Below are 18,897 nucleotides of genomic sequence, written 5' to 3'. Positions count from 1 at the left end.
CTGCGCAAGTGTACACCTCAAAGGATAAGGCAACGACCTGCTAGATGTCACACAAATTAAATTAAATAAACCTGTGCTTAATCCATGGTCATGTGACACAAAGCAGTCTTGCCTTAATTTAAAGGCAATGTGTTAGGTATTTTAAGAGTGCATACACAGCAGAAATAGTCACACAAGAAACCAACTCCAAAACCAATTTGAAGACAAAGAAAAAAACGACCAAAATTACAAAAATCCCAAAAGGGTAACTGAAGATATGACTTTTTAAAGTTTTAAGAAAAAGTAGAGCCAAGAAGCGCCAAGCTCCTACATTAGTCCATATTCGCAGGGACTACTGACTGGGACCTAGACATGATCCGAGGGTCACCACGATGGAGACCTGGGCAGATTCACCGGTTCCAGTCAACCTGGTTTAAGTCTGGAAGTTCGACTTCAGGAAAGGACTTTGTTGGAACAATAAAAGTATTGTAAGAACCAAAGCAGAATAGAAATTTATCAATTTTTGATGAAAAAAAGTCCTCCCGTGCAAGCCTGCATTGAAATTGTAGCAGCCGCCTTGGAACCAAAGGCCAGATACCTGAAGCAAGATGGGGCTGCTGAAGCTCTGGAGATTTCTTGCTGAAAATGATCCAGTCCCAGTGCAGATTGGGATGTAGTTGTTTCTTCGGAAGTGTGGGTATCCTTCAGCAGAACAGTGCTGAACTCAATCCAAGGCTGCAGAACTGCCAGTCAGATATTATTTTGCCATGGGTCTCTCTGGAGGAAGTTTCCAAAAGTTTCTAAACTTTCTCTGGTGCCAAGACAACTACAGGAGTACACTTCCAAGGCTCTAAGGACCTCTGGGGAAGGCACTTAGAGACTCTCAGTGTCAAGCAGAGGCCAACAGCAAAGACTAGTCGAGATCTGTTGCCACTGGCCTTCTACGCCTTTCGAGAAAAAGGCCTTTTACAGCTTGTTGTTTCCCTATATCCATATAGGAGTTCAACTAACTGACCTTGGGGTCCACTTCTTTGTCCTGGGTAGAAGAGGGAGCCGGTCCGGTACTTCAAAGTTCCGTTCAGGTCACAGAGAGCAGGTACAGTCCTCTTATGATCTTACTAAAGTCTGGTAAGTGTTCCGGGGAAGTACTTTTGTGTGCCATATTATGTATGGCACCAGCTACTGGGTGGGAGTGACTTCTTAACCAATGGGGTAAAAAGTTCCTGGGGCAAACCTACCCAATTTAGCAAGAATTTTTGTTGGCCCTACTGCAAACAATGCCACTTAGCTGTTCACTCACAATCCAAGATGGGGAATGTGTGCAGAGCAGAGGTGCCCACCCACAGATGTTGCCAAGATAATAAGCATTCACTTCCTATAAGGGCACTACAATTTAGTTCTGGGGGTAGCTTTCCTCCCACTTGGTGCCTGCCTGACTAGAACAATTGTCGGGGCCTTTCCAGGCGTAGCCTAGCATTTACTTGAGACAAGGAAGGCCCCTTTGAAGTAAATTAATTTTCAGGACCCACTTTAACGGGTCGTCCTTCCAGGGAAGAAAGCACCTCCCCAATCTCATGCCATTGTCCCTGCTATGGAAGTTATTTTCACACCCAAGTCAGGCCAGGTATAGGATGAACAGCTGCTTGAGAGCTAAGGCAAATTAGCCTTCAACAGCTTCAGGTAGGATAAAGGTTACTTTCCAAAAGTTACATTTCCAAAATATATAATAAAACTCTGACTTCACCATTAGACTGAATGTCTATTAAATACATTTTGAATAGAGTCTGTAACTGGTACAGGTCAAAAGTTATAGCTATAGCTATATGATCTATACTTGGACAGCCTGACCAGTGGAAACTTGGTTTTGGGCCTAGTCACTTGGGGAACATTCCATTTCCAATTTCACATGCCTCACTTTTAAATATTATGCATCCTACCTCATATGTTTAGGATGACATTTAATATTTAAAATCAGATTTTCCTACCGGTCAAAAAGGGGATGTTGACAGGTCTGTGCGACAGCTGTCAGGCTACACATTGTAGGCCTGAAGCTATGTTTTCATTGCCACTGTAGTGGATGATAGAATAGATGCTGCCGTCCACAAGTGTCATTTAACTTAACATGCCACAGGCGTATTTCTGAACCACATACTATGGCCCTATAGGAAATTTAAATGTGACAATCAGATGTTAAGCCAATTTTAAAATGTTTTAGTGGTCAGAAAACATACACTGGGTACTGGATAGCAGTGTCCCAGTGTTACAGTTCATGATTACCACCATGTATGTACTAATAGAGTGGTACATAGCAATAAATGGACCAGAGGCAAATGAAGACATCAGTTTCTCACTGAAAAAATTCTGACTCTAGGGTAAAGGTTCTTTTTATTAATAATGTGGTTTCATGATGATCAGTACACATACGGAAAATATACAGCGGGGCAAAAATCTGGTTCTTTTTTTCCAATACCAACCTCCTCACGCCTGTGTTTTTCTTCCTTGCAGATATTATCTGAAGGTGCTATGTCACCAACTATGCACTCTGCCATGTCATGGACCAAAGCCAACCGGATACATCTAGTGAGAAGATAAATGGAACAATTTTATAAATTGCATTACACCTTAAAATACCTTCCTATTACTTGTCACTTAGAGAACCAGTTGTGGAGTTGTCATATGGCAAACTCTTAACCTAATGCATCACACAACGAGTTTGCTCTTCTTTCTTTAATTTGATCCAACAAGAATACACTTATGGGTCTCATTTACGTTGACCTAAGGATCAAGTACACAAAACATGGAAGTAATATCTTAAACTACCCTTACTCAGACAATTACAATTAATCGCATAGACATTTCAAATAGTTACCTCAGCTACACCTTTATTACACTACATAACAACATGATCCATTGAGATAGTGGAAATGTAGCTAGATAACAAATATTCCCTACTTGATTTATTGGGAGATAAATAAATCTTAAGGGCATAGATATGACCATCCACACGCTTTACTCTTTATGTTTCATATGGTAATCCTGGTGGGATGCATACATTTTTCAGTGTAGGAGTTATAGCTGAAGTAAGCATTATCTTTAAGCCAGGTTCAGTGTTCCAGGTTCACACATTCTTTGTGCAGTGAAACTATCTTTTGACAAGACTGACAAATGTTCAGGATGCTATTACCTAGAAAACTTAAATATCAATTTGCCACTGCACAAGCGCGGGAAACGGCCTTAACAAATGAGGGCTGAGCCACGCTTGCCGTTTCCCAGCAAGCCGTACCACGATTGCCTTAACCACACATATGCGTGGTTAAGGCAATGCGGTGTCTAGTTGCCAAGCGGAGGCACAGGAAGGGGAAGACAGGAAGAGGAAGGACTATCAGGAATCGAGAGAGTGAGGTAAGTGGGGTTGGGACTTGGTCTTGGGGGAGTGGAGGGGGTAGATTTTCAGGGTAGGGGTAGGTTTGAGGACTAAGGAGGGGGTTGGGGTATGTTTTAGGAAGGGGCAGTTTTTAGGGCCAAGGGCAGAGGAAAATGGGATAGTTTACAGGCCAGGAAGCAGGGTCAGGGAAGTTTAGGGATGTAGGGATCGTTTTTAGGGCTCAAAGCAGGGGGGCTGGGGTCAGGGTAGATTTTGTGGCATGGGCTTAATTTTTAGGGCTCAGGGCAGGGGGAGAAGGGATAGTTTAAAGGTCAGGATCTGGTAGTTTAGGGATTTAGGGGATAGTTTTTACAGCTCAGGGCAGTGGACAGTTGTAGGCCTCAGGGCGGGTGGGAGGCTGGGTCGGGGTGCTTCATGGAGTAGGGACATTTTTTAGGGCTCAGGGCAGGGGGGCAAGGGTCGGGGTCGTTTTTTGGGTGTGGGTTTAATTTTAAGAGGCAGGGCAAGGAGAACAAGGACAGTTTACAGGGCAGGGGTATGATCTTTAGACCGCATGCCCCTTTACCCATCATCTTTTTACCCTGAAATTGCATGATAGAGACTGCATGGTACAGGAATGCGTTGTTCTGGCATGTGTTGTACCATTATACAACCACCTGCGCAGTCCACTACTACTGCCCATAACTTTGTGTGCCCTCCTCAGATTAATTACAGGTCCTTAAAGTTGGTATTGGTTAGAAACCAGACATAGTCATATGCGGACTGGAGATAGGAGAAGAAAGTGAGGGGTACTAAAAAAGCTTAGAGGTCAAGAGTACTGGAAACGCTATGATAAGGCTTTGTTCCTTTTACGTTAACATCTCCCCCGTTACCATTGGAGAAATACCTTTGTAAAGGTGACAAGACCTGAAATCAATTTTCAGGCAAGCATGTTTGGTTGAGTTTCTGACATTTTTTGACATTTGTTGTTCTAGTGAGAGTTCTCCATGAGATTCATTAGTTTAAAATACTTAGACAGCGCATATAGTTGACCGCTTGCTAGCTAAACATAGTTTTAATGCAGTGGACATGCCTTGGAAAATATTAAGATGCTAGTCTCTGTGAAATGAACACAGCTACTGTGTGCAAGCCTCATTTCCTAGTCTGCCGATGGAGACATTTCTCAAGCTGGCTTATAAGATAAAATCTGGTTCGCCAGCGGACCCTCTGAGACCAGCCCAGTTCAGAGACTCTGCGGCTATTTGTCTTCCTTCACTGTGCCACCTTATAAATCTTTCTCTCGCCTCCGGTGTCGTTCCAATCAAATGGAAACTGGCGGTTGTGACACCCATTCTGAAAAAGGCTACCATGGACCCCCTTAAACCCGAGAGCTATCGCCCGATTTCTCTCCTCCCTTGGGCAAAATCACTGAGGCCTTTGTGAATGGGGTGTTGTCTGAACATCTTGTGAGAGCAGCCATTCTGGACCCCTCCCAGAATGGCTTTTGTGCTGGTCACAGCACTGAAACAGCCTTGCTCTCAATGACAGAACATCTTGGTTCTGTGCTTGACTCTGGTCAGACTGCGGCACTGGTCCTACTGGATCTCAGTGCCGCGTTTGACACGGTCTCGCACAGGATCCTCCTCCAACGTCTTGGAGAGGTGGGCGTCACGGGCACTGCACTCGATTGGTTTAGCTTCTTTCTTGCTGATCGGACCTTTAAAGTAGCTACCCCGCCTTTTGAGTCTAAGTCCTATCCGCTGGAGCTGGGTGTGCCCCAGGGTTCGTCGTTGAGTCCCACACTATTCAATCTTTATGTGAGACCGCTGGCGGCTGTCGTCAAGCATTGGGCATGACTATGGTCTCTTATGCTGACGACACGCAGCTGGCGGTCACCTTGAGTGGTGACTCCGACCTTTGTAGTGTAGTTCCTATTATCCCAATAGGCTCTGCGCATTGGAATAATATCTTCAATAGTATAGACCTAGGGCAGAGGTTAACTAGGTCTTCTACCGACGATATTAGACTTAAAGTTTTGTGTTTGCCAGCTAGCTCAGAGTTCACTAGAAACTTTCTCGAATAGGCAAGGAGGATTTTAACCTCCCTGGATAGACAAGAAGAGATTTAGTTTCTGACAACCATAGAACATGACAACTTTGCTCTCCCCTAATCAAGAGTGTATCTCTAGAGTCGTGTGAAAACAAAAGACAACTTATTTTACTCAGTCAGTTCAGTGCATTCTTAGTTTCACCAGATTGTAGAGAAAAGGAAAAGACGGGCGTGTTCAATAAAAGATGTTATTTATTGATCAGTCTCCTTTCTCATACAAGAGAAATGAATCGCTATTATTGTAATACTTATAGTTAAGTAAAGTGCATACAGTAAAGACAGAATTATAAAATAATACTGTAAAAGCATTGATATGGTTTCTAAGCCATATGATACTTTAAAATGGATAAAATAGATACATACATATATACATTTGACTAATCATACTCAACTGGTGCTTCTAACCACGCCTACCCCAGTGTACCTGACCTAAGCCTAATACGTGGGCGGGAGTAGATAAGTAGCAGTTTAAGTTAAGTTTGTTTTGCCAAGGGACTGATTCGAGAATTCTCTGCAAGGGGTTATTCAGTTCTGTACCTGAGATCTAGAATGATGGAGGGCTGGTATCTCTTATCCCAGGTCTTGATGTTCCAGCTGCCTGCGAGGGCTGCTTGGAAGCGCCGGAGCTGGATTTCTCAGCAGGAGAAAGGCAGCGTCTCGTTCTCAGCGCGTCAGGAAGGCGGGGTAGCGCCTGTGGGCTTCGCTCTCTGCTGGGCTCCTCGGCACGTCTCGCTGCTCCAATCTCGTCACCACCGCATGTGTTTGCTTAAGGCAATGTCGGTAATATTTATACCTGAAAGGTGCCGAGATTGACGTAAGGATGGACATATATACGTCAATAAGGATGTCATATGAACGGGCTCGTTCGCACATTCTTTTGCTGAAGTTCTCTGTGAAATCAAAACAATGGCTATGGGAATTTCCCAGGTCGCTGTAGGTTTGATTTGTTTTGAGAACTCCGAATGCCTTATCAGGGGCTGGAGGAATATCGCTTGTCTAATTAGATGGCATGCGTTATGACCTAATCAGATAACGCGCTTCTGTGCCGTGGTGTGGCTTAATCAGATAACGGTTTTTGCACCGTTGGATGGCTGCTAGTTAATTATTAACCAGACCAGGAATAGGGGAATCGATACAGTACCTATAGGAATACATCACAAGAGCTCTATGCTCTGACAACAAACACCTCCTTCAGACAAAGAGAATTAGGAGAGCCCGTTCAGGTGGCAGGAGTTTTTCTATCCATACAGCTCGCGCTTGGAACTCCCTCCCACTCTCATTACGCTCTGAACCTAATTTTCTCAGGTTCCGGAAACATCTGAAAACTTACCTATTTCCAGAATAACTCCAGCTCCTCTCCGCTCTGTATTGGTAGTGTGCTCTAGGTCTCTATAAGCGCTGGGATGCCTCTGGGTAACCGTGCGCGGTACAAAATTCTTTAATAATAATAATAATAATAATAATAATTAATAATAATAATAATCACACCCACTCCACGTAGACTATGTCCATATTTACAAATCTAGGCATAGTGAAACCAGTAGCGTTTGTGTATATCGTACCACCCCAAAATACATTCATATGTATCCTGAAAAATTGGAACTACGAAATATACGAAACACAATCACATGTACTATATGCACAAGCAGTCTAATAATGCTAAACATATAACGCATATTTTAAATTTATCATGAAAAAATGCGAAAAATACACATGAAATGGCTCTTAATACAGAAAAAAAAGGTGCGAGACCATTTCATCACAATCATAAAGTTATGTATAATAGTGCTAGAGGATAGCGAATGTCTCGTGACTACCTAAAATAGAAATTTAGTTCTCTAAGAATAATGTCTACTTTAAGCAGAAGATAAGTGTCCCAAAAAATCGTAAATATTTTTGAATTGGGGAAAAAGCTCTTGCAGTCTGAAAAAATGATGAGAACATTTTTTTTTCATATCGCTTTTTTAGAAGTTGAAGGCCAAATTCAGCATGTAGGGAACTCCGAGTGCTAGTTTGCACAAAGTTATTCCTGCTGCTCTGGTGAAAACATCATATCATTTAGACTGTTGAAAAAACTGTCAACAGTTTCTTGCGTAAGTTCCACTAATTCTGAAAAAGTTGTTACCATGCATTCATGAGCCTGAGCATGATTGCCTCCATTGATGTTTTGATCAGCATAGCTGACTGAAGGTCGTACCTGATCGATGCTGCTTTCATCTTGTGCTTCACTACCCCTCAATCGTAGTGGTGAAGTCTCCACGAATGCCGTCATCAGGATTGGTAGCCGCTGGGGACAGCACAATGCATGAGCTGTTACCGGACCCAACAAGGTATCTGCGTCCATTGGCACATCCGATAGTAGTGCCAGACAGGTGTCCAACAACCATTCTTCGCCGCATAGCAAGCACCTTAATACAGGCATAACACAACTTTGCCACATTGGTCTAAATGAAAGAGACCAAGTCATGTTCAGGTCTCTAAGCCGGGATAGTCCAAGTATTTTAGTTACCCGGTCCCGGTAGCCAATGGCTAGGATCATTTCTTCCCTTGTCGCAGGTGTTTTGTCTGTGACATGGTTTGCCATAGCGAAATAACAGGATCAAAAAATAGAATACCCGCTACTAGTCCCAAAAGGAGTGGAAGTCCGCCAAAAATGGAATGGACAAAGTCTGGAAAAATACCCAGGATGGCTTTGAATGGAGTTAAAGCACCCGAAAACACTGCTTTAAATACACTGGAGACACCAGCGGTATCAGAAATATTTAAGATTTCGTTCAGTACTTCTGCGAAATGTATGGGGGAATTAGTTGATAATAATGAATGAATCTCTTCTGTTGGCCTTGCAACTTGGAGATCATACGTTTCTTTTGATGACGTGAGCCTGGTCGGCGTCTGTAGGAGCACAGTCTTCATTCTGCTTAAAGTATCTATTCGAATAGAAGCAATTTTCAAATCGGGCCATAACCTTGCCTCCCTGTCTGGAGAATCGTTCGGGAACAATACTCGTTCACAGCACATGACCTTCCTAGTCACGGTTATGAGATAAGGGTTTCCGGGCAGCAAACTACAACATCTGCGATCTACTATTAGAATGTAACTCCCGTTCGAGAGTCTCCTAAAGAATGGTTCTATTTGTGTTGCAGGTGTGCCTAGCTGGTAACATGAAAGGTTATTTGAAGTCCCTTCACAGGCTCCATGCAAGCTAATACCCTGACACAGAAGTGTACCGCTTAGTGATTTTGCACAATTATTGCCACTGAGAAACACTTTCTGGCCTTTATTACTGACACATTCGTGTGTATAGGGCAAGTTCCATATTGACTTAATGTACCCTTTACCCAACCTTTCATACTGGCCTGCCTGTATATATTTTTGGCAGAATTGAAACTGGAAAGTAGTTATCGGAATATTTATTATTCCATGTATTATCCATTCAATGACAGGTCGTTCTGACATTGTCAATGGTAATCTCTCAAGTCTTTCAATGCTCAGAATTGTATATTCAGCACCCTTCTGCGCCAAACAAATTTTTTTATATCAGTAAGGTTAAAGATATCAAATAATGACGTTGTGTTGATTAAACGCCAAGGCACATAGCCAGAACGCAGATTTTGTAACGTCCAGCCAAGCTGTACAATAGAACGCAATTGGGACTGACCGTGTTGTAACATCAGTAAGTCTTGCGATATTATATCGATTGCTGAAGACACAATGCTGTCCAGAGAATATATTCTGGAGGACAGAGTCATTAACCCATTGTCCACCACAGAAAGTGATTTTTCCAAATTAATACGGTCAATTTCCCGTATTTTTCTGCTGTCTCAATTTGAGTTACTTTCCAAACTTCGTTATAAGCTGCATATATAGAGGCCGCTATGAAACGTTTTTGACGCTGTTTGCGTGGTCCCAATATGAAATCACGCAAGTCAGCACCTTCTGTAAGTAAAGTTAGGTGTTGCTTAATTTCAGCCAGTGTGGACGTTTGTAGCCATTGAAGGCAGAGCTTGCCCACGCTGTAGGTGGTTACTATCCCTGGATGTTGTCTTTGGGAATATCTAGGGTCTGGCCTAGTCAATGTGAACCCCTGTTTTTTGTTCAGGAATCTGTCTTGACAGTTATTTGTATCTGTGGGCCAGATCAACCATTTTTTCCATTCAGGATGTGTTCTGTTTTGGTTTAATATATGGTTTACGTCTATCTCATCATCTATAGAGCTATTACTGTTCACTGTTGGCTTTGGAATAGACGGTTTGTTCAAAACTTTGATTTTGGCTAAGCCAAGACAGGTAGTTTGTTGAATAGTGTCATTCAAGAATATAATTTGTTCTGGGATCATGCAGGCTCTAAACAATGATTCTATACCTTGTACTTGCCAATCTCTTGTACCCCAAACAGTTTTTGCTTCAATATTATTGTTCCAGAAATCAAACCCAAATGTATTCATTTGTTCAAAGAATGAATCGGAATAGATCAATTTTGTGTTTGTAAGCATGGTCTTCATACCTGTCTTATTTGACAATTTGAAATAAAATGTTTCTGCATTACTTGTGTTAAACCCTGAAAAGTATGAATATTTATCATAAAATGTTTTCGAGCTATCTTTTGGAGGAGTAGCACAATGTTCCCATTGGTTATAATTTAAAACATTTCTAGGTTGTGCAGATTTATGTAGATAATGGTTACCATAGTGGTTGTAGCAGAACATCTGATCATAATTAGACGAACCCTGCAAATAATCATGTTCTGTAAATTTAGCAGACATCACAAGATCAGACATCATATCATTAATACTTTCAAAGTCCCAATCATCAGCAAATGAGCTCAGTTTTACAAAGTCACTCAATGAGATCTTGAATTGGTGTGGATACTTCAGGATTTCAACCGGACCATAGATTTCATAATCAGTTTTGTCCCATGCTACACCGCCTGGTATAGGATTGGCTGTGAAGTTCACTGAAGAAAGTTCTCTTTTCTCGATGTGTGAAGATGTGTGTGGTTTAAGGACCAAGTTGATTTTCTGGCTTGCTGTGTCCATTTTAGCATATTTTCCTTCAATGAAATGTCCCAAGCATAGTACCATGATGAGCCAAAGAATGAGGATAAATGCACCTAAGGCCACCCAAAATTCAATCCATGGAGAAATCAGATAGGTTTCTTTCAGCTGTTGAAAAAGTTCCTTAGTTTTGTCTTTAAAAGTTTTTGTTGATGGCTGTTTCTTTGCTTCACTCAGGTCTTCAGATGAATCATCGAAGTTGATGAAGTAGCCGGATGCTGTTCTGTCAATTGTTCCAATTGCTTTTGGATTTTGCTTTGTTTCATTAGCAAAGTCTGCAGTTACATCATCATAGGTTGTTGTTTCTTGATGAAAAGCTTTCATTTGTGTTTTAAGAAGTTCAAGTTCCATTGCTTTGTTGCATAGTCCTTGTTGATTCATTGTAGATTTTCCAAATGTGATCAGTCTTCCAGTTTGAGCCTCTGTATTCGTAGCAAACATTGGTGTTCTGCTACTTCTTGGGAGTCCACTTGGCCTACTGTTTGTTATCGGCCACATGATTGTGGTTTAACCAGGTCGATGGATACAACTCGGTTCTCCTTTTTACCAGCAAGGGGCGGTAGTACTACTGATCTTGTCCCGTTGACAGACAAGACAGGAACTGCTTTTCTGTAAGAAGGCCCAAATTCCTTCTTTACCGCGATCTTCTCTCTGACTAGATCCCCGACTTTTGGAATCCAGACAGGCCTTGCTGGGACAGGTGGTTTCTCTTCAGTGGTTGTTGGCTGTTGTTTCAACTTTATGTTGCTCAGGTCTTTTCTTGTTTCATTTAAGTCCTGTAAAATAGCCAAACGATCTTTGATATCAAAGCTTTTGTCTTTAACCACTGAAGTCTGACTATCAAGATCTTGGATCATCATTCTAGTCCCGAACAATAGTTCGTACGGACTGAACCCTTTCAGAGAATTCCTTGGCAGGTTATTTAGACTACGTTGGACACTTATTAAATGTTTGACCCACCCAGCTCCCGAACCTAATACCTTTTCCGTTATAGATTGCTTTATGTCTTGGTTTTTTCTTTACACCATCCCGTATCCCTCAGGAAGGAAGTGAGAAGAGTCCCGCTATGCAATGCTCATTTGGCCATGCTTCCCTATAAGCCTGAGGGCTAAAGGGAATACATTATTCAAAACGTAGCATGCTCCTAGCGTATATGCCATTATAGACTTGCAAATCCTTGTATAACAATCCAGACGTCAGCCGAGCGCTGGGGTCTACATCATAAGTGAAAATTAGTCTTTTTATGTTAATATAACGCTTTTTCGTGATGGGTACTTTCTTATTGTTGTTGTTTTTCTGGAGCGAAGTGCCATGGCAATAGTCCTCCTCGCTTGCCACTGCGATCTCTATTGCAGTTTGGGCAGTTTTTTACAAAAATGTGATGATGCAGGCTCATGCCTGGCCACCAGTACACTGATTGTAATTCTTCCAGAGAATCTTTTAGCTTAAGGTGTCTGAGACCCTCACCCATATGTGCGTCTGCTATTAACAAGCCTCTCCTGTCCGTGTTTGGAATTACTCTATCCCCCACTCCAGGGATTCGAGCAAAAGGGACTGAGTTTGCATCGATTATGTATGTATAATTGAGTGGATAATTGATCGGTAGTGCTGAACAGTCGCCTTTTGATGACGTTTTCACCGCCAGCACAGTTTCACCGTCAATGTATTTTACTGCACGCTTTTTTGTAGCTACGGAAGCCGATTTTGTTGCTACCGCTGTGGCTGTCTCAGCCAATGAATTCCCTGCAACGTGAACGCCATCACGCTGATGACTCAGTGAATGTATCACGTGAGTTTTTGGTAGTTCTTTCTTTAAAAGAACTAATTGTTCCCAAAGCGCTTTCTGCTTTATTGTGGCACCTGTGTCATCTTTGTAACCGTTTTGAATCCATTTCTGTAAGTCGTTATTGTATGATTTGACGCAGTAATACGAATCGCACACTATAAGTGTCGGGAATTCGCGATCGGCATTATCTAGCGCCATTTTTAACGCTATTATTTCAGTTTGTTGTTCTGAATTATTTTCCACTGAGTGTGTTTTTGTAAGGAGAGGTCTTAATTTGCCTCCGCGCCACACTTCTTTTACAATTTCGCACGTGGCGTTGTAAGCCAGCTCTCCCCAAACTGAGGGTTGAGCATGTCCGTCTGTATATATTACACAGGCGTATTGTCGTAAAGGCAGAATGTTGATTGGCAGAGGGTATTCTCTCTCATATTTTAGAAATTTTAATTCTTTCATTTCCGGGTCAAAATAGTATTTTACTTTGTCTGTAGCAACAGAATTTACCCATTGTACCCATTCTGGATTTAGTGCAGTTGTCGGTAAATTACATGGTGTTGTTAATGCCTCAAAAGCCGATTCTGCTGTTCTGACTGTAACCTGTCTACCGTCTGCTTGGCATTTTTCCTTTGCTACAGCTGTTTGAACCGCATGAACAATGCTTTCCTTAATGCTGAACCTTTTTTCAGCTTCTGTGTACAAATGTGATTTGTATGCTATTGGTACCTTCTCTCCCTCATTAGAGGTCAGGTATGTGAATCCGCATCTTCCTGGGATGACTCGAATCACAAGGTTCCGTGTATTGTCACGTGTTTGTAATTTTGTTTTAACTAACATATCTGTTTGTAAAGATCTCAAAATTTCTGTGTGTTTTTGAGTCCAATTGCTTCTTTTAAAATCTGGTTTTATTAGATCATAGAGAGGTTTAATTCTTTCTGCATAATTTATAATGTAAGTTCTTCCGAAATTTAGGAAGCCTAGAATTGATTGTAAGTTTTTCAGTGTTCTAGGTGCTTGGATTACAGCACATTTCTCTAGGAAATTGTCAGCCAGGCTTTTGCCTTCACTTGATAGTTCATATCCTAAAAACAGGACTGTTAGATGGGCAATCCTTGACTTTTTAAAGTTGAATTTGTAACCCTCTGCTGCGAACCCAAGTATTATGGTGTTCACTCTCTTCAAGTCAGGATCCAAGTCATCATCTGTTAGATAGATGTCGTCGACATAAGATAATGCCTCGTCATCATATGTTTGTAGTAATTCTGTTACTCTCGCTGAGAATAATCCTGGGCTGTTTTTGAACCCCTGGGGCAAACGACAGAATTTTTTTTTGCGTGCCATTTATTGAGAACGCCGTCAAATATCTGCTCTCTGGTGCTATATTTTGACAAAAGAATCCATTAGAAATGTCTAATGTGGTTTTGTATTTTTTGCGCACTATGTTATTCATTAGTGCAGCACTATGCGAGTTTTGTACTGCAAATGTTTTGCAACATGAGTTAAGGTGTCTGTAGTCCAAAACAAGACGATATGAATTGTCTGGTTTGGAGACAGGAAACAAAGGGTTGTTCATTTGTGAGGTGCAAGTTTCAATCACCCCCTGGTATTCAAGTTGATCTAGGATCTCTTTTACCTGTTTTTTAGCTTCTTGCTTAATCGGGTACTGCCTCTGTGCAGTAGGTTGTGATTTTAACTGGATTTTGTGAGGAGGAGAGTCCTCATCCCATCCCACATTATTTTTATATAAGGCAGGGGCTTGAGCTACTGCCCACTTTCTTGCAAGTGTATATTTTTTATGAATTGGAATATGGTTTGAGAAGGCAGGCATAATTATTTCTTCGCCATGTGGGCACTCCCTGACAAACTCTGGAGGCCAGTCTCGTTCAGCTAGAAGGATGTCATAGCCCTTGGAGAGATTATCCCAAAATAGACCCCTTATTTTTCTAGTCTTATCCCCGTCTATACGCAATGTTATTTCATATATTTTATGAGGTTTGCTAACTCTGGTATCTGCAGTTTCCACCTGAATGTATTCATTCGTGTCCACTGTCTCCAGATGATTCATAAGGACTTTGCGAGCTATGCTCACTTCTGCTGCGCTGTCTAGCATTGTCTGAGCCCATTCTCCGTTTTTCAGCTGGGTCCTCAGTATTCTCGGCATTGTTAATTACTTTAATACTGGCTACCTTCTTTTTGGGAAATTGTAATTTTTTATTCAGATGAGCAGGTTCTTTGTCTTTGGACTTGACGTGCTCTTCCCTGTGTTCTGATCGTCCTCTTCTTTCCGATTTCTGCGAGGAAGTCTGAAAAGATTGAGAGGGACGTGTATCAATATCTTGATATCTATCATGTTTTTTTATATTATCCCTATTTCTAAGGTTGTATTTTTTCACAGAGGGCTCCCTTTGGGGAGACTTGCATCCTTGATCAGGAGATCTTTCTCTCCGCCGAGGAGACCTTCCTCTGGACTGGAATCTTTTTTCTTTAGGATTGGATTGCTTATTTCCATCCCAGCTCTTTTTTTGAGTGTTTAAATTATTTTTTATAAATACCTTTTCCGGACTTTCAACTAGTTGGGGTTTCACTGGTATTCCACCCAAACTATCTCTTCCTAGTTCTTCATAGGATTTTTCTATGATTCTGGCAATTTCAGAAGGTTGGTCTGCTATATTTGTCTCTTTTAACCTCTGGCAAATCGCCACATTTGCTGCTTCTCCCTTTATGTTGGCTAATAATATTGCAGAGACCTGCTTGAAATCTTTCAGTAGTTTCATACCGAGAGTTAAAGCGGGTTCTGGACCGTATTCATCTTGAATCTGTTTTAGCACATCTGGTATTACTGACATGGATGGTACACCATGTGTTTTTGTGTAAATGGAAGCAAAGACTGTTCCCCAAGTGTCACAGTCCTCCACATGTGGTGCGATTCCCATTGGGAGACAGATAGTCAGAATCCTATGTTTCTCAACAGGGGTGGTATCTGGAAACACCGCCTCTATTTGAGTGATTTTTTGTGCTAGCCAGAAAGGAATTTGTTCCCGTTTTGCGGGTACTTTACCTAGACAGGACTGTATGTTCTGAGGTGTAATTTTATTTGTGTTCCCCTGATGAGTGGTCAGCTGTGGAATTTTAATTGCTGGTTGGATTGTTGAAGTCCGCATTACATATTGGACTAATTGTCTATGTATTTTTATTAATTGTTTTAGCTGTGCTAAAAGCTCTGGTGCAGGCATTTCTTCAATGTCTGGATGTGGTGTGTATCCGGCTAGGACCGGCCACGTTGCTCCTGGTCTACCTAGTGGACCGAGCCTGGTGATGTGATTATTATGTTTTAGGGCGCCATGAAACAAGAGCAGGTGCTCTTGGAATTTGAGTGGTATTTCCACCTCCTCGAAAGGAGTGTACTCATTAGGAGGTTCCTCTATTTTGTAATAGTGGAAGTCCTTTGTTACAGCGTTTGCTGCTGGAAAGTTTATCCATGAATAGAATACCTCTGTCTGCCGATATTCGTGTGCCTCAATTACGAATATGACTGTACCACCTCTTGGTGTCAGTCCATTTTCTATAAGTTTTAGGGTTATAGATTTCCTTATGTTGACCGGGATGAGTATTGCCTCCGGGTCATTTTGCAGCAGAGTATTGTCTGCTACTAGGAGTTCAGCTGCTAGTCTAACTGTCTCCCTTTCTTCTTCACTTTCTGTCATTTTACTGACAGGAAGGTTATTCTGTTTGTTTGCAGATCAGGTTTCTATGGAAACAAAGATTAGATGCACAATATTTTGGAACAGTGTATCCTTCAACGTTGAATAAACCAAGAACCATACATAGGAGTCTCCTGCTGCGAGGTTTGGCGGATATGACCTTTCACCCACTCCAGACTTCTTTGGAGTATTATGGGAAAAAAGGGGTTCTGTGTGAAAAAGCACGACTGAGTTACTCTAATGTCTTGCGTAACTTTTATCGCCTATCCAAACGTTGGGCGCCATGTAGTGTAGTTCCTATTATCCCAATAGGCTCTGCGCATTGGAATAATATCTTCAATAGTATAGACCTAGGGCAGAGGTTAACTAGGTATTCTACCGACGATATTAGACTTAACGTTTTGTGTTTGCCAGCTAGCTCAGAGTTCACTAGAAACTTTCTCGAATAGGCAAGGAGGATTTTAACCTCCCTGGATAGACAAGAAGGGATTTAGTTTCTGACAACCATGGAACATGACAACTTTGCTCTCCCCTAATCAAGAGTGTATCTCTAGAGTCGTGTGAAAACAAAAGACAACTTATTTTACTCAGTCAGTTCAGTGCATTCTTAGTTTCACCAGATTGTAGAGAAAAGGAAAAGACGGGCGTGTTCAATAAAAGATGTTATTTATTGATCAGTCTCCTTTCTCATACAAGAGAAATGAATCGCTATTATTGTAATACTTATAGTTAAGTAAAGTGCATACAGTAAAGACAGAATTATAAAATAATACTGTAAAAGCATTGATATGGTTTCTAAGCCATATGATACTTTAAAATGGATAAAATAGATACATACATATATACATTTGACTAATCATACTCAACTGGTGCTTCTAACCACGCCTACCCCAGTGTACCTGACCTAAGCCTAATACGTGGGCGGGAGTAGATAAGTAGCAGTTTAAGTTAAGTTTGTTTTGCCAAGGGACTGATTCGAGAATTCTCTGCAAGGGGTTATTCAGTTCTGTACCTGAGATCTAGAATGATGGAGGGCTGGTATCTCTTATCCCAGGTCTTGATATTCCAGCTGCCTGCGAGGGCTGCTTGGAAGCGCCGGAGCTGGATTTCTCAGCAGGAGAAAGGCAGCGTCTCGTTCTCAGCGCGTCAGGAAGGCGGGGCAGCGCCTGTGGGCTTCGCTCTCTGCTGGGCTCCTCGGCACGTCTCGCTGCTCCAATCTCGTCACCACCGCATGTGTTTGCTTAAGGCAATGTCGGTAATATTTATACCTGAAAGGTGCCGAGATTGACATAAGGATGGACATATATACGTCAATAAGGATGTCATATGAACAGGCTCGTTCGCACATTCTTTTGCTGAAGTTCTCTGTGAAATCAAAACAATGGCTATGGGAATTTCCCAGGTCGCTGTAGGTTTGATTTGTTTTGAGAACTCCGTATACCTTATCAGGGGCTGGAGGAATATCGCTTGTCTAATTAGATGGCATGCGTTATGACCTAATCAGATAACGCGCTTCTGTGCCGTGGTGTGGCTTAATCAGATAACGGTTTTTGCACCGTTGGATGGCTGCTAGTTAATTATTAACCAGACCAGGGTCAGGAATAGGGGAATCGATACAGTACCTATAGGAATACATCACACCTTGATGCCCCCAGATTCCGGGAGGGACTGTTGGCGGTAGCTAGCTGGATGAACGCCAACTGCCTCCAGCTGAATGCTAAAAAAACTGAGGTCATGATTGTGGGCAAGCGGACGGATCTTTGGGGTGACACATGGTGGCCCCCTGAGCTGGGTGTAACTCCTATTCCAGTCTCAGAGGTAAAAAACTTGGGGGTCTGGCTTGATCCTGCCCTGAGTTTTAGTGGCCACACTAAAAAAGTGGCGGCTACCTGTTTTGGCATCTTACGAGGGTTGAGACCTATCTTGAAGTTCTTTGATGCTTCCACCCGGCAGTTGGTCATACAGTCATCCATTCTATCTCGGCTCGATTACGCCAGTTCGCTCCTGTTGGGAGCCAACCAGGCTGAAATCGCCCGGATGCAACGTGTCCAGAACGCTGCAGCTAGAGCCCTGGTAGGTTTACCGAGGTTCTGCTCTGCGGAAAGTACCATCCGTTCTTTGCACTGGCTGCCAATGGCACAGAGGATCCATTTTAAAACCCTGTGCCTCGCTTTCAAGATCCTTAAGTTGGCCTCCCCCCAGATTCTTGATAATCTTTTGGTGCCTTATGTGCCCTTGCGTTCTTTGAGATCTCTGGGGCAAAATTTGGTGGTTGTCCCACGGTTTAGACTGTGCAGAGCTGGAGGCCGGTCCTTTCGAGTTCTGGCTGCCAAATTGTGGAATTCTCTTCCGCCCCATATCCGTGGAATGGATGAGCTCCTGAAGTTTAGGAGAGCTATCAAAACGCTTTTGTTCCCCCATATAGTTTAGTACTCTGTTCTGTGCGTTTTCGTTCTTGTATTGCTGTGTTGTGTTTGGGTACTTTCTATGAAGCGCCGGGACGCCCCTTGGCTGGGGCAGCTGTGCGCTATAAAAGTGTTTTTAACATAACATAACATAACATGTCATGTTAACACAAAGTGATGCAGGAAACTGTGCCTGCTTGCCAAGAAATGTCAGCTGTACAGCTTGGAGCTTATCCCCTTAAGTGATTAACAGATGTTAATAAATCCTCATATACTTAGTTGAATTGATATACAAAAGTAACTTTAACAGACTCCTCTTAAGTAGTATCTTGAAGGGGTGGAACATACAGACAAATATGTTCCTTTTAAAATTAAATTCGAAAGGGGAAGTAGTATAAATAAGAAGTGTGTGCATAGAACTTTGAAATTACTGTGAAATCCAGTGTTTTACGTGAATGGTCAAAGGGTCTGATATTTAATGATAGGCCAAGCAAACTTCCATGCAA

At 42.1% G+C, this 18,897-nt stretch overlaps 1 protein-coding gene across 1 annotated transcript in view; it reads right to left on the bottom strand.

Moving 5' to 3' along the window:
- HDDC2 (HD domain containing 2) overlaps positions 1-18,897 on the bottom strand; it is a 109,880-nt gene that overhangs the window by 42,292 nt on the left and 48,691 nt on the right. The window contains exon 3 of the mRNA XM_078646959.1: positions 2,454-2,556. Within this exon, the coding sequence (XP_078503085.1) occupies positions 2,454-2,556 (103 nt within the window). The remainder of the gene's footprint in view (positions 1-2,453; positions 2,557-18,897) is intronic.

Source organism: Lissotriton helveticus, chromosome 6 (assembly GCF_964261635.1).
Source record: "Lissotriton helveticus chromosome 6, aLisHel1.1, whole genome shotgun sequence".
Lineage (NCBI taxonomy): Eukaryota > Metazoa > Chordata > Amphibia > Caudata > Salamandridae > Lissotriton > Lissotriton helveticus.
Note: the sequence above shows the minus strand (reverse complement) of the source record. Positions and strands in the feature narration are given on the sequence as shown.